This window comes from Humulus lupulus, chromosome 6 (genome assembly GCF_963169125.1).
Source record: "Humulus lupulus chromosome 6, drHumLupu1.1, whole genome shotgun sequence".
Classification (NCBI taxonomy): domain Eukaryota; kingdom Viridiplantae; phylum Streptophyta; class Magnoliopsida; order Rosales; family Cannabaceae; genus Humulus; species Humulus lupulus.
In genome coordinates, this window is record NC_084798.1 from 62247277 (window position 1) to 62274180 (window position 26904).

Genomic DNA, 26904 nt, shown 5'->3' on the forward strand with positions numbered 1-26904 from the left:
TCGTACAGACAAGATTGTCCATTTACTATGAGAAATAAAAGGAACTGTGTGCAGCCAGTTATTCTTCCCAATTATTGTATTTATTACAAGTATTTTCTCATTACGTGTGTTGTTTTGCTATATTCTCATTCTCATAAGTAACCATCACGAGCTTAAATGTTCAAACAAGTCTTGGTCAAGGCAAGTGACCGAGGACCTTAAGCTCCTCAATCACTTGGGGGCATATAAGGTACCAGGCAAGCAATGCATATCAACAAGTATATGTAAACACACGAGAAAAATAAGAGAAAGCATACTACGGTACTTAGAGTATTTTTCAAAATTTTGTTTAAATTTTGTTAAATCAAAACAAAGTGTTATGCTAAGTTCGGTCATGCAAACAGATGTTATAATAAAATGCAAATATTATAATATAAAAAATGAAATCGTTTACATAGCGAGCAGTTGCTGCTCGAATGTAATTTTCAGTTAAATAAAAAGCTGCCTGTGCAACAATAAAATAATAAGTTGTCTTGACATCACGAACCGTAGTTCGTGTGTCTTAAAATACAAATTAAACAAAAATAAAAACAGATAAAATTATGAAGTAGTCGGAGGATTCTACTGAGGCTCTTGAGGCTGCTCAAAGACTGTGGCCCCAGCATCTTCGTTGACACCCTCAATGCCTATTGCTAGGGATATCTCAGGGGATCCCTGAGCCTTCTCCCCCTTTTCCAGGCAAGCAGCACACTTCGCCAACTCAGCCTCCCTTATAGGGTTAGGTAGATAAGTAAAGTCATCCATGGGGTTGCTTTTCCAGATTATGTAAAAGCACTGGAATGCCGCTCCCTCATACTTCTCCAGGTTGCGTGTGTTGGCCTCCTCAAGGTCAGCAACCTCTTTGCGGCTAATTTCCAACTCCGATTGAAGTTTGTGGCCTTCTAGGTAGTTTATCAGCGAGGCTTCCTTGTACTTATCTTTGGAGGCAATAATTTTGGCAACAAAGTTTGCTTTCTTCTTCAATTCCTCCTCGAGCTTGGTGATATTGGCCTTAGCTCTTTGCAACTCCTCAGCATGCTTGCCCTCAACCTTATTGAGCTGCTCGGCGTGCTTAGCCTCAGTTGTTTTGAGCTGCTCAGTGTGCTTGGCCTCAGCCATTCTGAGCTATTCGCCAAGCCTCTTCTCGTACTTAGTAGTCAATGCCCCCGAGCAAGGCCAACCAGTACTCATGGTTAAAGCTTCCAGCGATCAGAAAAAAGATAAAACTGTTAGTGGGAATAAATTGACAAGACAAACAAATAAAGCTTAGCAAGAACGACGACTCGTGCTGAGCACTTCATTCAACGCATGGTTAAAGATCTAGTCGACTTCCATAAAGTCAGTGTCGTTGATGGCCTCTCAGCAGCGTCGGTGCCTTGATAGCTTTGTCAGCTTGTCTTTGGCTGAGCTGAGGGCCATTTTCATAAGGGCTTCCCCTGGAACTTTTTATGGCTGACAAGGAGGTGTCTGGTCAATGGAAGTTGGAAGAGTTTTGTCGGCGAAAGCTGGAGGAGGAGTCTGGTCGACGGGAGCTGGAGGATTCTGGTCGACAGGGACTGGAGGAGGAGTCGTCTCTTTTGAAGGAGTTGGTGCAGGAGGGCCCTCCGTCCGAGCCTTCTTTGCAGAAGGGTCACTGCAGCCTTCCCTGGGCTAGCGCTGGCTCGATTTCTTCTTGCTTGCAGGAGGAGAGGAGGTGGGGTTGGTGTACAAGTCGAACGCCCTCTCGGCAGGCATGTCTAAAAAAAAGAAGCATACAGTCAGTCAGGCAAGTTGTCATGCAAAAAAGACAAACAAACGGAGAGAAAATAAATTATAAGTAAAATACTTGAGCTACAACTACTGGTCGCTACATTGTTTATTGTACTACTGCTACTCTCTCTGCCTTGAAGAAGTCTGAATTTAAACTAGGCACATTTTTCAAGTTGTCGTCCCCGTCAAATAAATGACAGGGAATTGGCAAACTATCTAAGAGTGAGAAGTCAGTACCATTCTCGTCCGAGGACACAAGTATAGGCTCGAGGTGATCAGGTCACTTCTCCTTGCCTTTCCCATGCTGGGCAGGGACAGTCACTGCTCACGGGGTGCTGGACGGTTCCCTGATGGTCACTCTCGTTGCCCTCCTCGGGCGTTGTGACACATCTTGATGCTGCTCGGGAACTTCTCTCCCAGTAGCACTTCCCGCAGTTGATTCCCTCATGTCCTGGTGAGGTGCCAGAAGGCCAACCAGCCTTAGATTATTCTCCGTGACCAGCTCTTTGACACTTTTTCCAATATTTGTCATGTTGGCCAAGGATGCTGCTCGTATCTCCATTTATGGAGTGGGAGCTGGTCGATGCCATGCACCTGAATGACACCAAAATTCTGAAGAATGTGTAGGAAAGCAAAAATAAATCTCAAGACCAGTTAATAAATGGTTTACCTCCTTCAGTAAAGGCCAGGTTGTTGGCGAACAGGTCTGGTGTTAAGAAGTACTCTTGGAAGTACTTTCCCACGTTGGACTTGTGGGTAATATCACCCAGGAAGGTGTGAGCAGATTCCTGTTGGTAGAAATGGAAGAACCCCGTGTTGTTGTGGTTAGGGTTAGATTTGAGATCAAATAAGTAATTGATCTCATGTGGCATAGGGACAGGCCATTTCTTGTGGCTGTACATAATATAGAGAGCAAAGAGCACTCTATATCTATTTGGGGTGATTTGAAAGGGAGCGACTTCGAAATAATTGGCCACCCCCTGGAAGAACGAATGAAGAGGCAAGGTTGCCCTTGCCTCAATGTGATACCTCGACCAGGTGTTGAAGGCGCCCCCAGGCAGATTTGCCCGCTGGTCGATTGAAGGATTGATTAGGGTTATCCCAGGAAGTCCGTACTTCTTGAGATAATTCCCCACCATCCTAGCTGTAATAACACTAGGAGGTACTACGTACCATTTGACCTTTGGTTGAAGGACGTCTTGAAGTCGGGCTTTTATTTAAATTTCTGGCTGGGAAGTGTTTTCAGGTTGAGGGCTAGTCGAAGGAATTTTAGACCGAGGAGCAGGTTGATTAGCAGGAGGTTTAGTTGTTTTCTTTTTCTTTTGAGCGATGGATTTTATGCGCTTTATAATGGTTGGACTGGTCGAAGGTCTACTTATGGGGTTACGTTGAGAAAAGGGAATTTCTGAGACTGACAGCGACAGCTGTTCTTGATCGTCAAGCAGCAATGCGAGCAAGTCATCGTTAATCGGCCTCTCACCTCCCCACGGGTCGTGCATGAAAATCTGCGAACAGATAAGGGGATGTGAGAATCTACGGCAAAAAAGCTAAAGAAGTGGAAAAATTGTGATAATGTTGCTCGTGTATAAAATTTAAGCTTTTATACGACCAGCAGCATCCTAACGTAAACACTAAATAGTATGCGAATAGCTTGAAAAACGGATTAAAAAGCAGAAGTGGGAAAAACTTTTCGGCTCTGAGAAAGGGAGGGAAAAACCATGTTTTCTCTAAATGCCTAAAAATCAAATTTTTGCATCGATTTTACGCCCTAAATCAATAATCCTAACTCCCAAACCAACTCCTAAGCCTCATTTAGTGTTTTTTCCTTATCCTATCATGTTAATACCTACATGCCCGATTACCCTAAATCATTTCTTCAAGAACACTCAGGAACTCAAATCCCAAACAAACCAGAAAACTGAAAAGGTAATTATTGCATGGTAACTCGGAGACGAAGAGGTTCAAGAAACTTACTTGGATAAAGATTTATGCAAATTTCTGGAACGTTGATACAACTGGCTGAACAGAAATTCCACAGATCGTCGGAGTCGTATGGGTTTTCTGGGTTCTTTATGCTCCATTCTTCAGTGTCCTTGAGGGAAGATGGAAAGTGAAAAGTAAAAAGTAAATATGAAGGGGTATTTATATTGGTCGAAGCACGGTTAATGAGGTAATGATGGGGAATGACTTTCGAGGCATGGAAAAATGTGATAGCCGTCAAATCACTTTTTGGGAAACTGCAATGACATGATTGGTTGCCTTTTTTTCGAGAAGGCATTGATGACTCTGACAAATTTGACAGGTCACGTGGAAGGTTGGTTGTTTAAGTTTACTTTATGCTGGTCGCAGTAAAATAAACTCGGGGGGCAAATGTTTACCCAAAAATGGACTACCTGATGACGTGGTAGGATTGGTCTACACGTGGGAGGCACGTAGCTGTTTTAAATAAGTGTATCCTGCTCGCCCATCGACCAGAAGATTATTGGTTTATCAAGCATCATACTTATGTGCGACCAGTCTGGTCGCATATATTCATTTATTTCCTTCAGATGTGCAATCTTGTAATTATGCATTAATTGTAATTTCTCTTATTATCTAGATACGCAAGTTGAAATTGTAATTAAGGCCCATTGGCCCATGTAACCTTCTTAAGCCTATAAATATGAATCAAGGGCTCAAGGGAGAGGACTTTTTGACCTTCTGAATTATGAGAGAAAATTATAGTGTTATTATTCATCGAAATTGTAATCATCCCGAAGCTTGTGAAACTCGTGAACCCTAGTTCATTGATCACAGTGTGGGGATTCTACATCAATAAGAACTCTAAGTGGACGTAGGTCATTACCATCTGATTGGGGCCGAACCACTATAAATTGTTTGTGTCGTTTACCTTTTCGTCTGGGTTTATTCTTGTTTTCATCTCATTTTATATCGTTTATCTAACTCCGTGTCGCTGACTAATTCGATGGTCAACAATAACATTTCAAGATAAAATTCCATATCTCATATTACATGGTCCATTATTATCAATAACACATCATTTTCCTCATAACAAACCAATCTTACCATTTCATAGCATAAACATAGAAATTCTATCTAACTTCCTTACCTCAGGTCCGAGCAAAGCAAAATTGAGAAAAACTTCATAACGAGCCTATAATCATAATCAAACGTCGTATCTTAGAATCACATATCAATACTTATGCCCAACACATATACCCCACGTGTGCATGGGCCACACACATGTGGTACAAGTTGCCGAATAATTCCAAACATACACATTTTCACATAAAATCATAGAAGAATAATGTTAATTCTACCTATTAACTCTTCATGATTACAAAGTAAAAACTATCTGTTTGAACAATAGGCATATTTTTTAGCGTGGGAGCGCTGTTAAAAAGTAACGTTTTGAAACGATAATTCATACATGTTTATTTCTTACTTTTTCAAATAAAATTCAGCAACATTATTACTTTACCATTATTTGTTTCTTTAAGTCCCAAAATTTGATTAAACCACTTAATACATTATTTTTACTTTATAAAAATAATTGATTTAGAATTTTTGCTTATTTTCTCATAAAATAATAGTCCCATTTATTATTTTAAATAACATAGAAAATTAGTCAAATACTTAATAAATTTCTTGTTTCCTTTAGAAAATAACTTTCTTCTAAATTAATAGAAATTACATAATTAAATGTGAGAATTTATAATTTAAAATGTGGAAAAATTATTTTCATTTATAATATTTAAGACTTGGATTATTTAGGTGTAAGACTCTTAAATTTTGAACAAAACTATTATTTTAACTTATTAACATAACTTAAAAAAAACTTCACTTAAATAATAATGTCAAAATTCATAGTTACATTTTAAAAATATCACTTTTACATATACATAACTTAGGGCATAATTTATTTGATGCACTAACATTATTTATCTCATTTAAAAGACATTTCTTATTTTTAAATAAAAAATTCCAGCAACAAATAATTCATTCAAAATCACAAACATAGATAAAATTCACATTTCCTTCATAAAAATCAGCATGTGTTAATTTGATCAAAACACCATTTAAATGTGAAATAAAAAGACTCCTTTATTTACTTAAAATCAAACATCACTAGAGGTATGACATGTGCATTTTAAAACATTGTTTCACCAATTATATAAAAAAATCAGCAAGCATAATTAACATGGAATTCATCTTTAGCTCATGCTTTTCAAGAAACTCAAACCATAACCTTCATGTATCACTAAACTATCACTTATAGAAGACCAAAGACAAATTATCAATTTAACCAATTACCCTAACATGTTTCTAATGAGTATAGATGACACAAAAATAAAAACAACACAACATGCATCAACACCCTATAGGCCGAACCCTCATCATCAACATTTTATGTTTCTTTGCATTTTTACAAGAATGTTTATAAGACAACATTATCATAACACCAAACCAAACTTATGTCTTAGAATGTGTCTAATAGCATCCTTGCATTCTTGTTACATAAACCATTTGATTCAAAATAACTGTGAAAACATAACCATAAGATTTCAGATTTCATGTATAACCAAAAATTTCTATTCATGCTTGCCTATATACACTACACCTCCAAGCATACACAAGCACATAAAATCATAGAGCCCACACGCCTAGGCCAAAACCCCTCATGCACCAAACAAAACAACCCTTCAACCCAAAATAAAAAATAACAATCAACTAACAAATCAAAGGAAAACAAAACAATATACAATTTCCAATCACCAAACTATAACCTAAGAAATCATAACAGCAATAGGGCTAAAGATTCCATTACCTCTCTTGATTGTAGAATCAAGATCACAATAGTGACAAGAACCCAAACTATGGCGACCACTTGTTTAAGCCTAGGGTTTCGAAACCCACATAAAAAATAGAAGAAAAATCAACAACAACAAAGAACAACTTAGCAAAACACAAGAAACAAATGAGGAGATGATCTAGCACTACTACAAAAAAGGCTTTTTAGGACTCGCGGGGCGTGAGTCCTCTATTTGAGAGCCTTAAAAACTGAGGTTTTTTAGGAATCGCATTACAAGTCCTAAAAAATCTCGTTGAGTGCCTTTAAGTAAGTTTTTAGGGCTCTCTTCGCGAGTCCTAAAAGAATGTTTTTAGGACTCGTAATGCACACCCTTAAAAGTTATATTTTTAATTTTTTAAAAAATAATTTATATTTATTATAAATTAAAATTATGATTTAAATGAAACATTTATATACAAGTCTGAAAACTTATAGATTAAAATAACAAAACTTAAACATTCAAAGAGATAGTTACAAATCTAAAAAAACAAATTTAGGAACAAAGATGAAAAGATCTCGTTGAGTGCCTTTAAGTAAGTTTTTAGGGCTCTCTTCGCGAGTTCTAAAAAAATGTTTTTAGGACTCGCAATGCATGCCCTTAAAAGTTATATTTTTAATTTTTAAAAAATTAATTTATATTTATTATAAATTAAAATTATGATTTAGATGAAATATTTATATACAAATCTGAAAACTTATAGATTAAAATAACCAAACTTATACATCATCCAATGATATAGTTACAAACCTAAAAAAACAAATTTAGGAACAAAGATGAATATTCAATCTTATCACATTTATAATACAAAACTAGGAAATTTAATAATCAATCTAATGATTTTGTAAAAGTTCTCATCATGACATCTACATCATTTGGATCCACACCCAAGAGCTCACAAACACCTCTTCGAGACTTCCCTACTGCTCCAATACTATGGGCCTCATCAAAGTATGTATATGTCTAAGATACAAGAAAACAAATACTGAGATTCAGTAATTTGAAAAAGAGAGAAAGTAACACATTCTTAGTATGAGTAAATATCATAGAGTCTTAGTAGAAGTAAATATCATAAACTTGGCAAACCTGAAATGATATATATATATATATAAAGTATTAGGATCTTAATACAAGAAAGTTTACCATAAGAAGTTCTAAAATTATTTCTATATGAATTAATGTGCATACATCACAACTAAGAGCAATTGATTTAGAAATACCAAAAATTGATTCTTTCTAAGGCAAACTTAATCAAGCAAAATATAGTATTTAATCTATTCATATCTTATACTCACTTCAAAATCAATATTTTGTATTAATCTTGCTTTCTTGAATTATTACGTATAATTTATCATCATATTCCCGACATTTCATCACATTTTCATACACATCACAAATGAGTTCTCAAACACAAGGGCTCTACTTTTTAAAATTACAAGAATGCGTTACTTAATAAAGTGTTAAAAATATATTGTTATTAATTTCTAAAATATCAATTGGCATATAAAAAATCATGTTAAAAATTTACAACATCGATCCAAGAACACTTAGCAGGTGTCTATGATCCAAATGTTAAGAATTTTTTTTTACACAAGACTTTATGATAGAAATTCCATTACTGAAAATAATGTCCATTTTCTTACCCATTTTTACCCATTTTTGAGTTTATGTTTTGCTATAATAGTTTTTATTATTATTATTATTAATAAAGTAATGGCTAATCATAACAAGAAAGTACTAGTTAGTTTTAATTTAAAAAGGGTGATAAGATTCATTAATTAGGAAAACTAATTGGTATTTTGAAGTTAAACTGCTCATTTTTCTTGGAGTTTTGGATTTGGGCTTTTCTTAAAATAGTTCTAGATAAGCTCGGGGGCATATCTAAAAGGGTAAGTCCCTTGGGCTGAGCATAGACACCTGCATTTTGCCTCATTACCTGTTTGGACCCTGTGTTTTGACAAATTACATTTTGGACTATGTGTTTTCTAAAATAGTTCAAATAGACTCATAAACCCAATTTTGATCAAAGTTTTTTTTAACTAAAATCACAAATAATTCATCAAACTAACAACTCAAAACAAAAATACAATCATTCTGCCTAATAACTGTGTTGTTATATTCAATTTTTTGTTCATCAAAATCAGGTTTCAGAGTCTATTTGAACCATTTTACAAAACACAGGGTCCAAAAAATAATTTGTCAAAACATAGGGTCCAAACAGGTAATGAAGCAAAACACAGGGTCTAATAATATATAAATCCAACTTTTTTTTTTTTAGGAAAATACACACTATACTCGATTTTAGAAGGCCCATTGAGTTTTTACCCAAATTTTCAAAATTTTATACTACCATGGTATCTTTTGTCATTCTAGTCAAACTTAAATATTTTAGAACATTGCACTCAAGGGTAGAAGAATAGATAGAAAGGAAGCTACATGGGACATGAGAGAGAGTTCATGAGTGTTTGAAGAAAGTTATATTAGAGTTTTGGCAAATCTAATATAAAATTGTGTAGAAAGTAACAAATAACTTTTCTAGTTATTTATAGGTAATTAATAATAATAGTGGGAAATTATCAATTGATCCAAAATAGTTCAATCTTATATATATATATATATATATATATATGTTTTATACTATTTTTTAATTGAAATAAAAAAAAACTAAAAAATTTTACTATTAAGATAAATTTTTTTTTTAAAATTCCTAAATTAAATATATATGTATGTAATTATAAAATGGTTTTGATTTGATGGGCGTTCAAAAATTCTCGCAAAATTTCATTTATAAGATATTTAGGTTATATTTTGTCTCCATATAGAAGCAAATCTTATGTTTTCAAAATAAAAAATAAAGTGTTTGAAATGAAATATTATATATGGCATCTTGATTTGGAAAAATATTGGTTTCATCTCATCCATCATTAAAAAAAAATGTAAAGAAACTAAAACATTCTTTTCTGTTATTTTTATTACATCAACTTCAGAAAAACAACTTGTCAAATACTATTGACTCTTCTAATATACTTAAGATAAAATTAGCAAGTCAAAATTGAAACACATGATGATACAAATCAAACAGATGAAGGCCATTGGTACACCCATCAGTTGTGGATTATACTTATACATTTAATATAAATTAAATCTATATAATAGAGCATAAGTAGTCAAATTAAAAAAAAAAAACATAAAGCAAAAACTAAACCCATTCCTCCACTCACTTAAAACTCTAACTCTAACAATATGATCCACTCACCTAGACTATACATATCCTATTAAATATGTATGTATACAACTGCAAAACATGAAAACTAAAGGTGCAATTTCACCAATCACAACATATAAAACCAGATTTTTTGTCATTTATTGTATTCTGCTTTTGGAAACATCATATATATTAGCATGTGCTTGAAAAAATGACTCATCTTGAAATATCAAATTGAAGTGGACAAAAACATTATCTATATAAAAAAATCAATATTACAATAAAAGAAAAAGAAAAACATACAAGGGAAAACTAAAACAATTGTTCCTCTCATGGTGCATCATATTTTGGTTTGGTGGTGCACTGTATATATTGGTGTGATGCAATCAATTTCATACCCAATTAATCTTCCATTTGTAGTGTTTATATTAGATTCTTTCTAAGGTGGTATAACTGGCATGAAAAGTAACTAAATAAAATGAAGAATAATGGCTCTAAAAGCTATTATCTCCAATAAACTGCAGAGGCAAAAAACTTCATAAAATCATAATATCCACTTAACATAATATAAAGAATCCTTTCATCATTCCAAACTAGAATTTTATTAAATGAAGATTATACATTGTATCTAGTTCTATCACTATCATCAGTCACGAACCCAGACAAAGGAAGGAAAAAAACAGAAAAAAGAGATCTAGTGAGAGAGAGAGAGAGAGAAGGAGATCTTACCCATTGATGTCGAGCCCCCCAAACTCGCTGCAATCCCCACCACCTATCACCCTCGTTTGCGCCTAAGTCGTCGTCGCCAAGACCTCTGTGTCGCCGTCAATGTCTCATACAGAGAGAAAGATGGAGATATCGAGTGTGAGAGAGAAGAGGAGGTCGACAGAGATGAGTGTAAGAGAGGCAGAGAGAGATCGAGTAGTGTGAGAGAGGGAGAACACCTGAGAGAAAGGGGGAGGAGTAGGGTCAGAGGAAAATGGGCTGAAGCCCCAAATTGTTTTATTTTAAAAAAAGAAATAGGATTTGCATCACTGGCCCAAATCGTGATGAACCCCCCAATTCGAAAAAACTAGTCTATAGTTTTGAGTCTTTTTACTTAACAATTTTATGGGCTTACTTTGGGAGTCCTTAGTACTCTTTTAGGACTCGGAAAGCGAGCCCTTAAAAGTTACCATTCCTAATTTTTCTCCCCATATTTTTTTAGGATTCACATATTTTTTTAGGACACTCATTGTGGGTCCTAAATTGTGTTTTTTCAGGACTCTCAATGAGTGTCCTAAAAACTCCATAGACATTTTTAAGGACTTGCATTTAGGTGTGTGCCTAAAAAAGTGTCCCGTAAAGGGTATTTTTTACGAGTATAGAAATCACAAATACAAGAATAGTACCCTAGGATTTGAATCCCTTTTTCTCTTCTTCTCCTCCTTCTTTCTCTTCTCTCTTCCTTTCTTTCTCTCTCAATCTCACGCTCACTCTCTCTCTTCCTCTTTCTATGGCCGATGACTCCCAAGCATGAAATGGCCTCTTCTTTTCTTTCTTCCCCTTTTATCTAACCTAAGGCAATAACTAGTCCTAATGAAAAAAAGGTAAGTTTCCTCTTTGTGTTTATTTTCATTCATTTTATTTGATTTTTTCTTAATTAGAGGAAATAAAGAGTGCATAAAAGATGACATATCTTCTTCCTAATTTAGATATAGTCATCCAATCAACTCACTTAATTTCAAAAGCAAAAAGGAAAAATAATCCTTCATTCCCACTATAGTCCACACGCCACTCCTCTTCCTTCCTTTTCTTTTTCTTATTTTATTTTTAATTCCTTTAATTAAATTAAATAAATCAAATAAAAGGAAATAATGTGTAGGAATTTCTATTGCATGCTCACCATGCAACCATACATGTGCACACATCCAATTGCTAAGGTGCATCACTACCTACCATGTACCTTGGTGCATTCAACCAAAACTCATTTTCTTATTTAATTAAATTAATAAATAAATAAAACTACTAACAATTAAATTCACACAATTTCTACCTAACAATTCAAACAATTAAAAATAATTTCTAACACTTAACAATTAAAAATAAAATAAAGCACAAAATTAATAAATAAATAAAAAATATTGGTGCACTACAATATACCATCCTTAAAAGGAATTTCGTCCCGAAATTCTTTCTTACCAAATAACTCAGGGTATATTTCTCTCATGTCTTCCTCCAACACCCATGTTGATTCTCGTTCCGTATTATTCTTCCAAAGGACCTTAACTAATGGAATCCTTTTGGATCTCATTTCCTTGATTCCCTTCTCGATAACACGCTCGAGCTGTTCATCATAACTAAGGTCCTGCTTCAGCTGTAACGACTCATAACCTAGAACATGAGAGGGATCTGACATGTACTTACATAACATCGATATGTGAAAGAAGTTTTTCATTTCAACTAGTGCTGGGGGCAGTGCCAAATGGAACGCAACATGCCTACTCTGTCCAAAATCTCAAATGGACCTATATATCTCGGGCTCAACTTCCCTTTCTTCCCAAAATGCATAACACCTTTCATCGACGAGACTCTCAAGAACACAAACTCGCCCACTGAAAACTTGATGGCCCTTCTCTTAAGGTCCGCGTAACTCTTTTGCCTACTCTGAGCGGTAAGCATCCTTTGGCGAATTTTCTCAATCACCTCCCTGGCTTCCCTAACTGCCTCGGGGCCTAATGTCTACTGTTAACCCTCGAATTTTTCAACGACATGAAGTCAAGTAAAATGATGGAAATGAGATGAAATCAAAACCAAAAGATAAACAACACAAAATATTTATAGTGGTTTGGCCCCAATAAATGGTAACAACCTACATCCACTTAGTGTTCTTATTGATGTAGAATTCCCAGAACTGTGATCAATGAACTAAGGTTCACGAGTTTCACAAGCTTTCAGAAGAATACAATTATGGTGGATAAAAAAACTATATTTCTCTCTTCAAATTCCCCAGTTCCAAAAGTCTAAAAGAAAAAGTCTCCTCTCTTGAGCCCTTTGAGATTCTTATTTATAGGCTTAAGGAGTTCTACATGGGTCGATGGGCCTTAATTACATTTAATACAGGCGTATCTAAATAATAATGGAAATCACAATTAATACGTAATTATAAGATTACATAACTAAAGGAAATAAATGAAAAGTTACAACCAGACTGGTCGCCCATAAATATGATGTCTGATGAGCCAATTCTTTTCTGGTCGATGATCGACCAAATCATACTCACTTAAACAGTCACGTGTATCCCACGTGCAAGCTAATTCTGCCACGTCATCAGGTAGTCCTTTTTTGGGTAAACATTTGCCCCCCAGGTTTATTCTACTGCGACCAGCATATAATAAACTTACTCGACCGACCTTCTGTATGACCTGTCACATCTGTCAGCGCCATTTCAAAAAAGTAACTAATTATGGCCATTGCAATTTCCCAAAAGTGTTTTGACGGCTAACACGATTCCCCACGTTTGGAAAATGCACCCCCATCATTACCATTTTAACGGTGGCACGATCAATATAAATAACCCATACTTTTCACATTTTAACTTTTAACACTCTTCTCTTTCTCAAGAACTCAGAAGAAAAAAGCAAGAAAAACTTAGAAAAATTTGGTGATCCGAGGCATGTCCGTCTAGCCGCAAGCATCAACGCTCGTGACTTCACTGCAATCTTCTATTCAAGTAAGTTTCTTGACCGATTCGTCTTTGCTATATCGTGTAACATTTATTTCTCTAGTTTTCTGATATTCGGGCTTTGAGTTTTTGAATGTTCTTGAGGAAAAATGATTTCAACGTAATCAGACTCGTAGGTAGTAACATTATAGGATTGGAGTTTTAATTAGCAAAAACACTAAGTGAGGCTTAGAAATCTGCGTGGGAAGTAGGAATACTGATTTAGGGCTCAAAATCAAGTAAAAATTTGATTTTTATGTTTTCAGAAAATCTGGGTTTTCCCGCCTGTTTTCGAAGCCAAAAAGTTTCCCTGAAAAAACTTTTCACTTTCGCTTTTTAATCTGTTTTTCCAAACTATTCGCGTGTTTTTAGTGTTTACGTTAGAATGCTATTGGTAGTATAAAAGCTTAACTTTTATACACGAGCAATGTTATCCCAACGTTTCCACTTCTTCTATATGTTGGTCGTAGATTCTCATCTCCCCTTTTATGTTCCCAGATTTTCATGCATGATCCTTGGGGAGGTGAGAGGCCGATCGATGATGATCTGCTCGTGCTGTTGTTCGAGGATCAAGAACAACCATCACTGACATTTTCAGAAGTCCCATTTTCTCAAGACAACCCAGTGACCAAACCTCCGACAAGTCCATGGAACATGGGTCGTGTGAAATATACTTCCCATAGAAAGAAGAAGGCAACCAACCCTTCTTCTAACCAGCCTGCCCCTCGTACTTAGGACCCTTCTACAAATCCCCAACCTGTAAATATTTCACCCAAAGGAATCCAAACTAAAGCCCGACCTCGCGAGGTCCTTAGGCCAGAGGTCGAATGGTACATAGCGCCTCCTAACATCATATTTGCTAGGATGGTAAACAACTATCTCAAGAAGTACAGTCTTTCTGGGATAACCCCAATCAAACCTTCACCCAACCAGAGGGCAAACATGCCTGGGGGCTCCTTCAACGCTTGGTCGAGGTACCATATCAAGGCAGGGGCTATCTTGCCTCTGCACGAATCGTTTCATGGGGTGGCCAATTATTTTGAGGTCGCCCCTTTTCAAGTTACCCCCAATGGATATAGAGTACTGTTTGCACTCTATATCCTTTATAACCATAAGAAGTGGCCTGTACCTACACCACACGAGATCAATTATCTATTCGATCTCAAATCCAACCCCAACCACAAGAACACAGGGTTCCTCCACTTCTACCATCAAGAGTCCGCTCGTACCTTCCTGAGCGACAACATCTACAAATCCAATGTAGGGAAGTATTTCCAAGAGTACTTTCTTACAACAGACCTGGTTGTTGATAACTTGGCCTTCACTCGAGGAGGTAAATATTTTACTCACTGGTCGTATAGTTTCTTCTAGCTTTTCTATACCTTCTTTAGAACTTTGGTGTTGTTTAGGTCCATGGTACCAACCAGACCCTACTCCAGAGATGGAGATAAGGGCAACAGCCTTGGCCAGTATGACGAACATCGAGAAGAGTGTCAAAGAGCTGGTTACTGAGAGCAACTTAAGGCCGGTTAGCCTTGTGGCACCTCACCAGGATGTGAGGGAGTCTACAGCAGGGAGTGTCATTGGAGAAGAGATCCCTGAGCAGCAACAAGATATGTCACAACCCCCGAGAAGGCGGGCAACATGAGTGACCACCAGGGAAACCTCCAGCATCCCATGAGCTGTTGCTGCTCCGACCCAACATGGGAAGGGCAAGCAGAAACTTCCAGAATACCCTGAGCCCATACTCGATTCTTCTGATGAGAACGGTATTGACTTCTCACTTTTAGACAATTTTCCCATTCCCTGTCATTTATTTTACAGAGATGACAAACTTTAAATATACGATCAATAGTTTAAATTCAGACTTCTTTGAGGCAGAAGGTGAGTGTAGCAGTAGTAACATAAATAATGTATCGACCATTAATAATAGCTCGGTTATACTACTTAGAATTTTTCTTGCTCTTATTCCTTTGCTTTTTCAAGTAACTTGATTTATCCTGCAGTCATGACTTCTGGAGAAGCCTTCGACTTGTACAGCAAACCCAAAGCCACAGCTCCTGCGAGCAGGAGGAAAGAAAGCAGGCAGCACCCTGGGGAAGGTAGTAGCGATCCTTCTAAGAAAAGGGCCTGGACTTCGGATCCTCCTGCACCACCACCTTCCAAGGAAATGACTCCTCCTCCAGCTCCCGTCGACTCGACTTCCCCAGCTCCTCATAGCTCAAGTCCTCCTGCTCAGATAGGGAAGACTCAAGCTGAGGCTATTCTAAGCACAGCGTGCACCTCAGCCAATGACAGGTTGAAGAAACTGCCGAAACACATGCGTAGTCAGGAAGCCTTTAGCAACGTCTCCTCCATGAAGGTCGAACAAATTCTTAGCCGCGCGCTGAATGAAGTACTCAGTGTAAGTTTCCATTTTTGTTGTTCTTTAGTTGTCTATCTTGCCTTTTTATTCATACTAACAACTTTACTTTTTCTTTGATCGCAGGGAGTTTTGACCATCAGTACCGGTTGCTGTCGCTTGGAGGAGATGTCTACCTAGCATGCTGAAGAGATTAAGACTGTCAAGGAAAGACTCGACGAGAAGCTCAAGGTGGTCGAGGCTAAACATGCTGAGCAGCTTGCCAAGCTGGGCGAGGAGCTAAAGCAGCATGAGGAGGCCTTGGTCAAAGTCACTGAGGCCAAAGAGAGGTACAAGGAGGCTTCGGTGTTGAACTTTAAAGAGGCCTCCAAACTCCAAGATGAATTGGTGATGTGTAGGAAAGAAACAGCTGAGCTGGAGGAGCGAGTCAAATTGCTCGAAGAAACTAACGCTAGTGACCTAGAGAGGTTCAAAGGAGCGGCGTTCAACTGCTTCTGTATGTTTTGGAAAAGCAACCCCGAGGCGAACTTTGATTATCTACCAGAACATATGAAGCAGGCTGAGCTGGCTAAGTGCATTGCTCGCCTGGAGGAAGAGGAGAAGGTTCAGGGATCCCCTGAGATCTCTTTGGCGATAGGTATTGAAGGCATCAAAGAGGATGTTGAGACCACAATCGACCAGCAGCCCATGCAAGATCCTCCTTCTGCTCCTGCCACTCAATAACTTTCTTTACTTTGTTTTTTTTATTTGTAACTAAGACATACGAACCATGGTTTGGGAAGCTTTTCTTTTAATTAGTAATTACATTCGAGTAGCAAATGCTCGCGGTGTAACACATTTCTATTTTGATATTATAATATTTGCAATTTATTATAACATATGTTCGCATGACCAAACTTACATAGCACTTTGTTTTGATTTGACAAATTTTGAAAAATACTCTAAGTACCGTAGTATGCTTTCCCTTATTTTGAAAAATACTCTAAGTACTGTAGTATGCTTTCCCTTATTTTTCTCGTGTGTTTACATATGCATGTTGATATGCTTTGCTTGCTTAGTACCTTATATGCCCCCCAAGTGATTGAGGAGCTTAAGGTCCTTGGTCACTTGTCATGACCAAGACCTGTTCCAACATTACTGCTCGTAATAAATACTTATAAAAATTATAATATTGCCAAACAACACACGTAATGAGCAAATACTTGTAATAAATACAATAAGTGGAAAGAATAAGCGGCTGCGCACAGTTCCTTTTATTTCTCATAATAAATGGACAATCGTGTCTGTACGAGTGATCAAAAATTGATCTTACACTTATAAGAGATTAGTCATATGACTGACTAACCCTTGTTCATAAACTTGTAAAAAGTGAAATTAATACAAGCCAATTCTTTAAAAAGATCTGTTTTATTGATAATACTTTCGCAGGTGTTCTCCATTCCAATAGCAAGGAATGAGATCTACATTTAAGCGAGCAAGTTTATAAGTGCCTGGTTGGAGGACTTTTGATACGGACCCTCCCAGTTAGGTCCAAGCACTCCGGCAGCTTGATCGCGAGTGTTAAGAAAAACTCTTCTAAGTACCAAATCTCCCACGTTAAATTTTCTTTCACGTACTTTAGAGTTGAAATACCGAGCGACCTTCTGCTGGTGATCTGCTACTCGAAGTTGAGCTTGCTCGCGCCTTTCATCGACCAAATCCAAAGATTCCATCAATAACTAACTATTAACACTCTGATCGTATGAAAAACTTCTGTGTGATGGTGGGTCGAATTCAACAGGCAACATGGCTTCATATCCATAGGCCAAAGAAAATGGAGTATGACCTGTTGTTGTTCGATGGGACATTCTATATGACCAAAGGACTTCTGGTAGTTGTTCGGGCCATGCCCCCTTCTCTTCTTCAAGCCTTTTCTTTAGGGTATCCTTCAGGGTTTTGTTGACAGCTTCAACCTGTCCATTTTCTTGTGGATGAGCTACTGAAGAAAAACTCTTGATAATCTCGTGCCTTTCGCAAAAATCTGTGAACAGATCACTATCAAATTGTGTGCCATTATCTGAGACAATCTTTCTTGGTAACCCATAGCAACACACGATATTTTTTACCACAAAATCTAGAACCTTCTTGGTCATTATTGTTGTAAATAGTTCAGCTTCGGCCCACTTTGTAAAGTAGTCAACAACAACTACTGCATACTTGACATTGCCTTCTCCTATGGGTAAAGACCTGATCAAATCTATCCCCCACACTGCGAATGGCCACGGGCTTTGCATCTGTTTTAGCTCATTAGGGGCTGCTCACGTTGTCTTGGAGAACCTTTGGCACTTGTCGCATTTTCGAACAAAATCCACAGAGTCCTCATTCATGGTAGGCAAGAAGTATCCTTGCCTTAGGATATTTTTTGATAAAGTGTGCCCCCTAGCATGATCTACGCAGAAATCTTCATGGACTTCTCGCATTAGTTCCTTGGCCTTTTCCTTTGAAACACACCTTAAAAGTGGCAATGAGTACCCTCTCCTGTATAAAACTCTATCGACCAAGATGAATCGAGCCGACTGTCTCTGGAGGGTTCTTGCTTTGTTTCTGTCTGGCGGTAGCACTCCGGCGTCATCCATGTGTCTGTTGCTTGAATTACCAAGGAAGACTCTTCTGCTTGAATGCTTGGTGCAGAAAAATGCTCAACTGGTACTATGTTTAAGGTGTCAGCATCTTTCGCGCTTGTTAACTTGGCCAAAGCATTGACATTCGAGTTCTGGTCACGAGGTACCTATTGGACAATATACTTTTCGAACTGTGACAATAATTCGTTTACTTTGTTAAAATAAGCAACAATCTTAAGACCCCAGGCTTGATATTCTCCAATAATTTGATTAACCACTAATTAAGAGTCACTATAGATCTCAAGCGACTTTATATCCATGTCCTTGGATAACCTTAGTCATGCGGGCAGAGCATCGTATTCAGCTTCGTTATTGGACGTAGTGAAGCCAAATCTGATTGCACAATGGAATCGATGTCCTTTCGACATGACTAAAACCAAACCTGCTCTAGCATTGTGCTCGTTGGACGAGCCATCTACGAATAACTCCTAGAAAGGAGCTTGACCTTGAAGCTCAGGCTCTTCTATCGGCTCGGTATCCTGGATCCCAGTCAATTCTGTGACAAAGTCTGCTAGAGTCTGTCCCTTCACAGTTGTTCATGGCGAATAGGAAATATCGAACTGCCCTAGTTTGACTGTCCATATCAATAATCGACCAGCGGCTTCAGGTTTCTGCAGGACTTGCCCTAGTCGATGGTCGGTGAGTACCATGATGGGGTGAGCTTGGAAGTATGGTCATAACTTTCTAGAGGCCAAAATAAAGAAATAGGCTAATTTCTCAATGGGTGGGTACTGCAACTCTGCTCCTACTAGCCTCTTGCTTACATAATACACAACGTTTTGATCATGCTTCCCCTCTCTGATAAGGACAGTGTTAGCAGCATACTCGGTGACGACCAAATAGATTAACAAAGTTTCTTTCCCGACCGGCTTGGACAAAATCGGTGGTTGCGACCTATGAGACTTTAACGCCTAAAAAGCCTGCTCGCACTCTTCTGTCCACTTGAACTTCTTGTTTCCCATGAGTAAATTACAAAATGGAACGCACTTGTCTGTTGATTTAGAAATGAATCTACTCAAAGCGAAAATCCTCCCTGTTAGACTTGGAACATCTTTAATTTGGGCAGGAGACTTCATCTCGATCAGAGCCTTGATATTTTCAGGATTAGCTTCGATACCTCGTGAGTTTACTATGAATCCCGAAAATTTTCCCGATCGAAGACCGAATGAACACTTGAGGGGATTCAGCTTCATCTGATATTTGTTCAAGATGTTGAAGCATTCTCGCAGGTCCCCGATGTGCTCTCCTGCCTTCTTCGACTTGACCAGCATATCGTTGACATATACCTCCATGTTAACATTGATCAGCTCTTTGAACATGTGGTTGACAAGTCGCTGGTAAGTTGCACCAGCATTTTTCAAATCGAAAGGCATTACTTTGTAACAGTAAAGCCTTGTATCAGTTCAAAAGCTAGTGCGATCCTCATCAGGTGAGTGAATATTGATCTGATTGTATCAAGAGTATGCATCCATGAATGACAAGAAATCATGCCCCGATGTGGCATCCACCAGCTGGTCAATCCTTGGGAGTGGGAAAAAATCCTTTGGGCAGTCTTTATTGAGGTCTGTGAAATCCACACACGTCCTCCACTTTCCATTAAGCATGGGAACCAGTACAGGATTAGAGACCCAAGATGGAGAAAACGATACCTTGATGAATCCATTCTCCTTTAGCTTCTTGACATTCTCATTTAACGCCTTTGATCTATTTTTGTCGAGCAACCTCCTCTTTTGTTGTACTGGTGGAAAACTTTTATCTATATTCAAGACATGGCTGATAACTGTTGGGTCAATCCCAACCATATCTTTATGCGACCAGGAAAACACCTCTTGATTTTCCTTTAAAAATTCCACCAGTTTTTGCTTTGTTGTTGTCTCTAAGTTTTTACAGACTTTCACAACCCTGGTCGGATCTGCCTCATCAAGTTGGACCTCCTCGAGGTCCTCAACTATTCCTACATCTTCTTCAAATTCCCCAAAGCGAGGATCTAAATCCCTATCCTCACTTTGGGCAATACCCTATTTGGTGACCTGTTCACCTGATTGGGCTTATAATTCATTCGCCAACAACAACATTTTCTCAGTTTTTTCCCTCGATCCGCCCCTTTTTACCTTGTTGATCGAGGAATTGTAACATTCTCGCGCTTCTTGTTGGTTTCCCAACATGCATCCTATCCCTGCGTCTGTTGGGAACTTGATGGCTAGGTGCCAGACTGAGGTAATGAATCGCAGGTCGACTAGAATTGGCCTCCCAATCACAACATTATATGCAGAGGGACAATCAACTACTATAAAAGTACTGAGTAATGTCCCATTCGCTGGTGCAGTTCCTATTGTGATTGGAAGCCTGATCGACCCTGTTGGCGCGAAAACTTCGCCAAAAAAATCATAAATGGTTTGGTTTCATGGCTCCAAATCTTGCACTGATAACTTCATTCTTTCTAGCGAAGATTTGTACAGAATGTTTACTGAGCTCCCTGTATCCACCAATACTCCCTTAACCATCATCTTAGCGATCTGGACATCCACAACCAGAGGATCCAAATGGGGGAATTGAACATGCTGAGCGTCAAGCTCAGAGAAAGTTATCGGTTATTCCTATGTTCGAGCTTTTTTGGGAGTTCGCTCCTCCACATTCCAAATTTAAATGTCCTGGTCGTGACGTAAGGTTCGGGTATATCTTTCCCTCACCTTCCCACTATCTCTTGCCAGGTGTGGACCACTACAAATGGTCAGAAATGTACCAGCAACTGGAGCTGGCTGTAAAGGGGGCGAGCATTGGCGTACAACTGCCTGCTCGTTGCCTCCTTGAGCCTCTCGCTGAGAACCTCCAGGGGCTCGTACATATCTTCTCAGGTGTCCTTGTCTGATAAGGAACTCAATCTCATCTTTAAGTTGGTTGTACTCGTTGGTGTCATGACCATAGTCATTATGGAAACGACAGAACTTGGTCGTATCTCTCTTGGAGATATCTTTCCTGATTGGGGCTGGTCCCCTGAAGGGAACAGTAGTGTTAGTGGCCCGGTACACTTCTACTCTGCTATCGACTAGGGCTGTGTAATTGGTGAACCTCGGTTCGTATATGTTACTTTTAGGGCGCTTGTTCTCAGATGTTGATGACTCGTGGTTCGCCCTTTTTCCTCCGTTTCCCCATTATTTTTGCTATTGCCATTGGGTTTCCCAGACCCACTAGCGGCTTTGGTGGAATCTTCTTTCGGCCTCTGGTCATCTACACGCGCCTTTCCTTCGTTGGCAATGGCCTCTTCGAGCTTGATGTACCAGTCTACTCGATCCAAAAATTCTTGGGTGCTCTTTACCCCATTCTTCTGCAAAACATTCCTGAGGGATGAATGGCGCCATACTCCAGAAGTAAATGCCATCATTTTCCCTTCATCACCAACTATCTTAGCCCCAGCAGCGGCTCACATAAAACGTTGGACATACCACTTCAGGGTTTCTCCCTCCTTCTGCGTATCTTGACCAATTGGTTAGCCTCGGTAGGATATACACGACCAGTGTAAAGCTGTCTGTAAAATTCCTTCACAAACATTTCCCAAGACACTATGTTGGCAAGAGGGAATTTGAAAAACCACTCCTGAGCAGTATCGGACAAGATGGCTAGGAAGATTCTGCATCGAGCGTCATCTGACACCTTCTGGATGTCCATTTGTCTCGAACTTATTTATGTGAGATACTGGGTCTTCTAATCCGGTGAAATTGGGCAAGACTAGCATCTTAAATTTGCTTGGGGTCTCGGCCATCCCTATTCTTTCTACAAATGGAATGCCTCCTCTCTGATCGCATTCAATGTGGGATGTCCGACTCTCAACTAGCTATTGGGCGGCCTGATTCAATGCATTGAGTTGGGCCTGTACAACGTTTGGTATTGTTAGGGTGACCGATGCTGGAGGGGCATTCTCGTCGTGTCTTTCTCATCTGTCATTGAGAACATCCCTCAAATCCTCATCTCTACGCCTTTGTTCGCTAGCGCCCAATCAATCAAAGACGTTAGGTTGCCTAGGCTACCCCCAGCATTCTGGCTTGTCGGTCGGTTTTCTCTCAATGGGGGGTTCCGCTCTCCACTCCTATCTCCTTGCCTTTGACCAACATTTCCTCTGCCAGAATCTGCTTCATTGTAGTCATGGCCACCCCTAAAGTGTGACCAACTATGGTGCGACCTGGTGATCGCACTGTTTCCCCCTCCTTTTGCTGGCATGTCTCGACCGTCAGGTGGAGGCCTGCGTTGGTCGATAGGTCCCTGGGCATTATTATGTAGTGGGGGCCCTCTGACTGCAGAGCCTGATTCAACGACACGGAGTCAAGTAAAATGATGGAAATGAGATGAAATCAAATCCAAAAGATTTATAGTAGTTCGGCCCAAATAAATGGTAACAACCTACATCCACTTAGTGTTCTTATTGATGTAGAATTCCCAGAACTGTGATCAATGAACTAAGGTTCACGAGTTTCACAAGCTTTCGGATGAATACAATTATGGTGGATAAAAACACTATATTTCTCTCTTCGAATTCCCCAGTTCCAAAAGTCTAAAAGAAAAGTCCCCTCTCTTGAGCCCTTTGATTCTTATTTATAGGCTCAAGGAGTTCTACATGGGCCGATGGGTCTTAATTACATTTAATACAGATGTATCTAAATAATAATGGAAATCACAATTAATACGTAATTATAAGATTACATATCTGAAGGAAATAAATGAAAAGTTACGACCAGACTGGTCGCCCATAAATATGATGTCTGATGAGCCAATTCTTTTCTGGTCGACGATCAACCAAATCATACTCACTTAAACAGTCACGTGTATCCCACATGTAGGCTAATTCTGCCACATCATTAGGTAGAACTTTTTTGGGTAAACATCTACGTCTCCCCAACCTTATCCTAGTGGAAAGAAGATCTACACTTGTGCCCATAAAGCATCTCGTAGGGAGCCATCCCAATAGTGGATTGATATTTATTGTTACAAGAGAACTCCATCAGAGGTAGATATCAACTCCAAGATTCTGAAAAGTCCAATGCACAACATCTCAATATGTCCTCTAGAATCTGTATAGTCCTCTTAGATTGCCCATCAGTCTGGGGATGGAAAACGGTACTGAACTTCAACCTCGTACCAATGGCTTTCTGTAATCCCTTTCAAAATTTTTGATGTGAATACTGACCCTCGATCATAAATAATCGACTTTGGAACCCCATGAAGTCTCACTACCTCGTTCACATACAATTCTGCATACTGGTCCGCCGAGTAGGTGGTCTTAAGTGGTAGAAAATGCGCAGACTCAGTGAGCCTATCCACTATTACCCAAGTAAAATCATGTTGTTTTGTGGTCCTAGGTAACCCTACAACAAAATCCATTGCTATATCTTCCCATTTCCATTCTGGAACGTAAAGCGGTTGAAGTAGCCCTGTTGGCCTTTGGTGTTCTGCCTTGACTTGCTGACATGTCAAACATCTGGCAACAAACTCAGCAACATCCTTTTTCATTCCAGGCCACCAATAACATGCCTTAAGATCTTGGTACATCTTTGTCGACCCTGGATGTAAGGAATAGGGTGTTGTATGCACCTCCTTCATAATACCCTCCTTAGTCTCATCATCGTTAGGTACACAGATCCTATCCTTATATCACAGCAATCCGGTGATAGACATAGTGAAGTCGCCACTATATCCTTTTTGTACCAACGCCTCCTTCTTTATTAAGGCTTCATCCAATTTCTATCCTTCTCTAATTTGTTCCAGTATGGAGGATTACAATGTGAGGTTTGCTAGGCTTCCTATCACGAACTCAATATCGGCGTTTACAATCTTTTTCTACAGAAGCACCCCTATTGTGCTCAGGGTTTAGACACTCCCACGTCCTCACCTACTCAATGCATCGGCAACTACATTGTCCATGCACAGGTGGTATAGAATTTCGCAAAAATAGTCTTTTACTAGTTCTAACCACCTCTATTGTCTCATATTTAGCTCTTTCTGAGTGAAGAAGTGTTTCCAACTTTTATGATCGGTGTAAATTTCACACTTATCCCCACAAACGTGGTGTCTCCATATCTTTAATGAGAACACCACTACTTCTACCTCAAGATCATGGGTTGGATATCGTTGCTCATAGTCCTTGAGTTGTCTAGAAGCATAAGCTACCACCTTCCCATCCTGCAGCAACACACACCCAAAGTCATTCTTTGATGCATCACAATACACCACGAATTTCCCGCCCTCTATGGAAACACAAAGGATAGGTGCAGATATTAACTTATCCTTCATAGCCTGAAAGCCTTTTTCACATTTCTCAGTCCATGTGAAATTCTGATGTTTGAGGGTCAAGGTGGTCAAGGGTGTGGCAATCTTTGAAAAACCCTCGACAAACTTTCGGTAATAACCCGCTAACCCTAAGAAGCTTCGAACCTCTGAGGCATTCTTTAGCTAGGGCCAGTCTCTAGTGGCCTCGATCTTTGACGGATCAACTACTATTCCATTCTTGGACACTATATGCCCTAGAAAGTCACTTGTTCCAACCACAACTAACACTTAGAGAACTTAGCATATAACTAATGCTCTCGTAGTCTGTTTAGGGTCATTCTCAAGATCCTCCTTGGTTTTTGTGTAGATAAGGATATTATCTATAACACTACTACAAACTTATCCAAGTAGTCCTTAAATACCATGTTCATCATGTCCATGAATGTTGCTAGGGCATTAGTGAGTCCAAAATACATCACTAGGAACTCATATTTCCAGTAGCGAGTTCTGAAATTCGTCTTAGAAATGTCTCCCTCCTTTACTTTCAACTGATGGTACCCGGATCGCAGATCAATCTTTAAGAATACTACTACTCCTTCCAGTTGATCAAAAAGGTCATCTATCCTAGGCAATGGATATTTGTTCTTAATGGTGACCTTGTTGAGTTCTCGGTAATCGATGCCCATTCTCATGCTTCCATCCTTCTTTTACACAAATAGGATTGGTGCCCCCCATGGCGAATGATTAGGTCTTATGAACCCCTTATCTAACAATTTCTGTAGCTGGGTCTTGACTTCCTTCAATTCTGCAGGTTCCATTCGATAGGGTGCTTTAGATATTGGCATTTTTTTTGGTGCAAGTTCGATCACGAATTCAATTTCTCTATCCGGGGGTAAACCTGGTAATTCATCGGGAAACACTTTCGAAAACTCACAAACGATATGAACATTCTCTTGTTTCAACTCTATCTCCTTGGATTTATCCACCACACTAGCCAGATATGTCGAACACCCATGTTGCATCATATTCCGAGCTTCCAGTGCTGATATAACGGGTGTACGAAAACCTGCCACTTCTCTTTTAAAAGAAAAGAGTTCTCCTTCTTCTGGTCTGAACTCCACGGTCCTTTTCCGATAGTCAATCGTCACTCCATATTTGGATAACCAATCCATGCCAAGTAAGGCATCATAGTCTGGTATGTCTAATTCAATAAGATCTGTCGGGCACTCCCTGCCTTCTATTGCTATAGAGGTGCTGACTGTAACCACCTAGTTGACAACACCATGTCTCCTGACGGTAACATTGTACTCAAACTATGCTCAATCTATTTACAAGGCATACCTAATTTATCAATCATTCATAGCAACATAAGAGTGAGTCACTCTAAAATCAATAAGAACTCTACACATCATACCAGAAATAGGGACCTGACCACGATGTTAATGTTGGCTGCTCCCTTTTGGGTTAATGCAAGAACCCTTGTTGGCAATAGGTTGTTGTTAGTACTCTGTCCAACTTTCCACAGTGGGCAATCTCTCCTCAGATGGCCTGCCTGACTGCACTTGTAATAGTTTTTGTTGTCAGCCTAACATTATCCCACATGTCGTCGTGAGAATTTAGGGCAGCTGGGGTGCTTAACTCTGTTGTTCTAGTGATTCCGGCAGTTATGATCATTATTGTGACTGTTGCGGTTGTTGTGGTGGTTATGACTGTTGTGATTGTTGTTACTTGTGATTGGGGGTCTAGGCCTCTTGTCAGTGCCATTGTTCTGCCCTTCATTTGTTTTTTTCTTATTTCTCTCGTGGAAGCCCTTGTTTCTACTGGCCTCCCTTCTAGCAACATTTTCCTTCCATATCTGATCCTCCAAGTATTACGCTTCGAGTGCCTTATCCAATACCTCAACATAACTGACCACCTCAACACTGGTCATCTTAACATCCATAGCAATCATTGGCTTAAGTCCTCTCATAAACCTTTGGACTTGCATGGCTTCGATTGGTAGTACTCTGGGTGCAAATCTATCCAACCTATCGAACTTCTATGCATAGTCATTAATAGAGAGGTTCCCCTGAACCAAAGTCACGAACTCGTCCACCCTG

The 26904-nt window shown here is 38.9% G+C and overlaps 1 protein-coding gene and 1 long non-coding RNA gene across 2 annotated transcripts; both read right to left on the minus strand.

Moving 5' to 3' along the window:
• Positions 1-493: 493 nt before the first annotated feature.
• LOC133782220 (uncharacterized) lies at positions 494-6652 on the minus strand. The gene is made up of 2 exons (XM_062221458.1): positions 6596-6652; positions 494-1754 (listed from the first exon to the last, which is right to left on the minus strand). Exon 2 carries the CDS (start codon positions 1135-1137, stop codon positions 601-603), a length of 537 nt encoding a protein of 178 aa, XP_062077442.1. The 5' UTR covers positions 1138-1754; positions 6596-6652; the 3' UTR covers positions 494-600.
• A 641-nt stretch (positions 6653-7293) lies between these two features.
• LOC133782221 (uncharacterized) lies at positions 7294-10947 on the minus strand. Its single transcript, XR_009870384.1, has 2 exons — positions 10552-10947; positions 7294-7580 (listed from the first exon to the last, which is right to left on the minus strand). It is a non-coding gene; the product is annotated as an uncharacterized LOC133782221 (long non-coding RNA).
• Positions 10948-26904: the final 15957 nt, after the last annotated feature.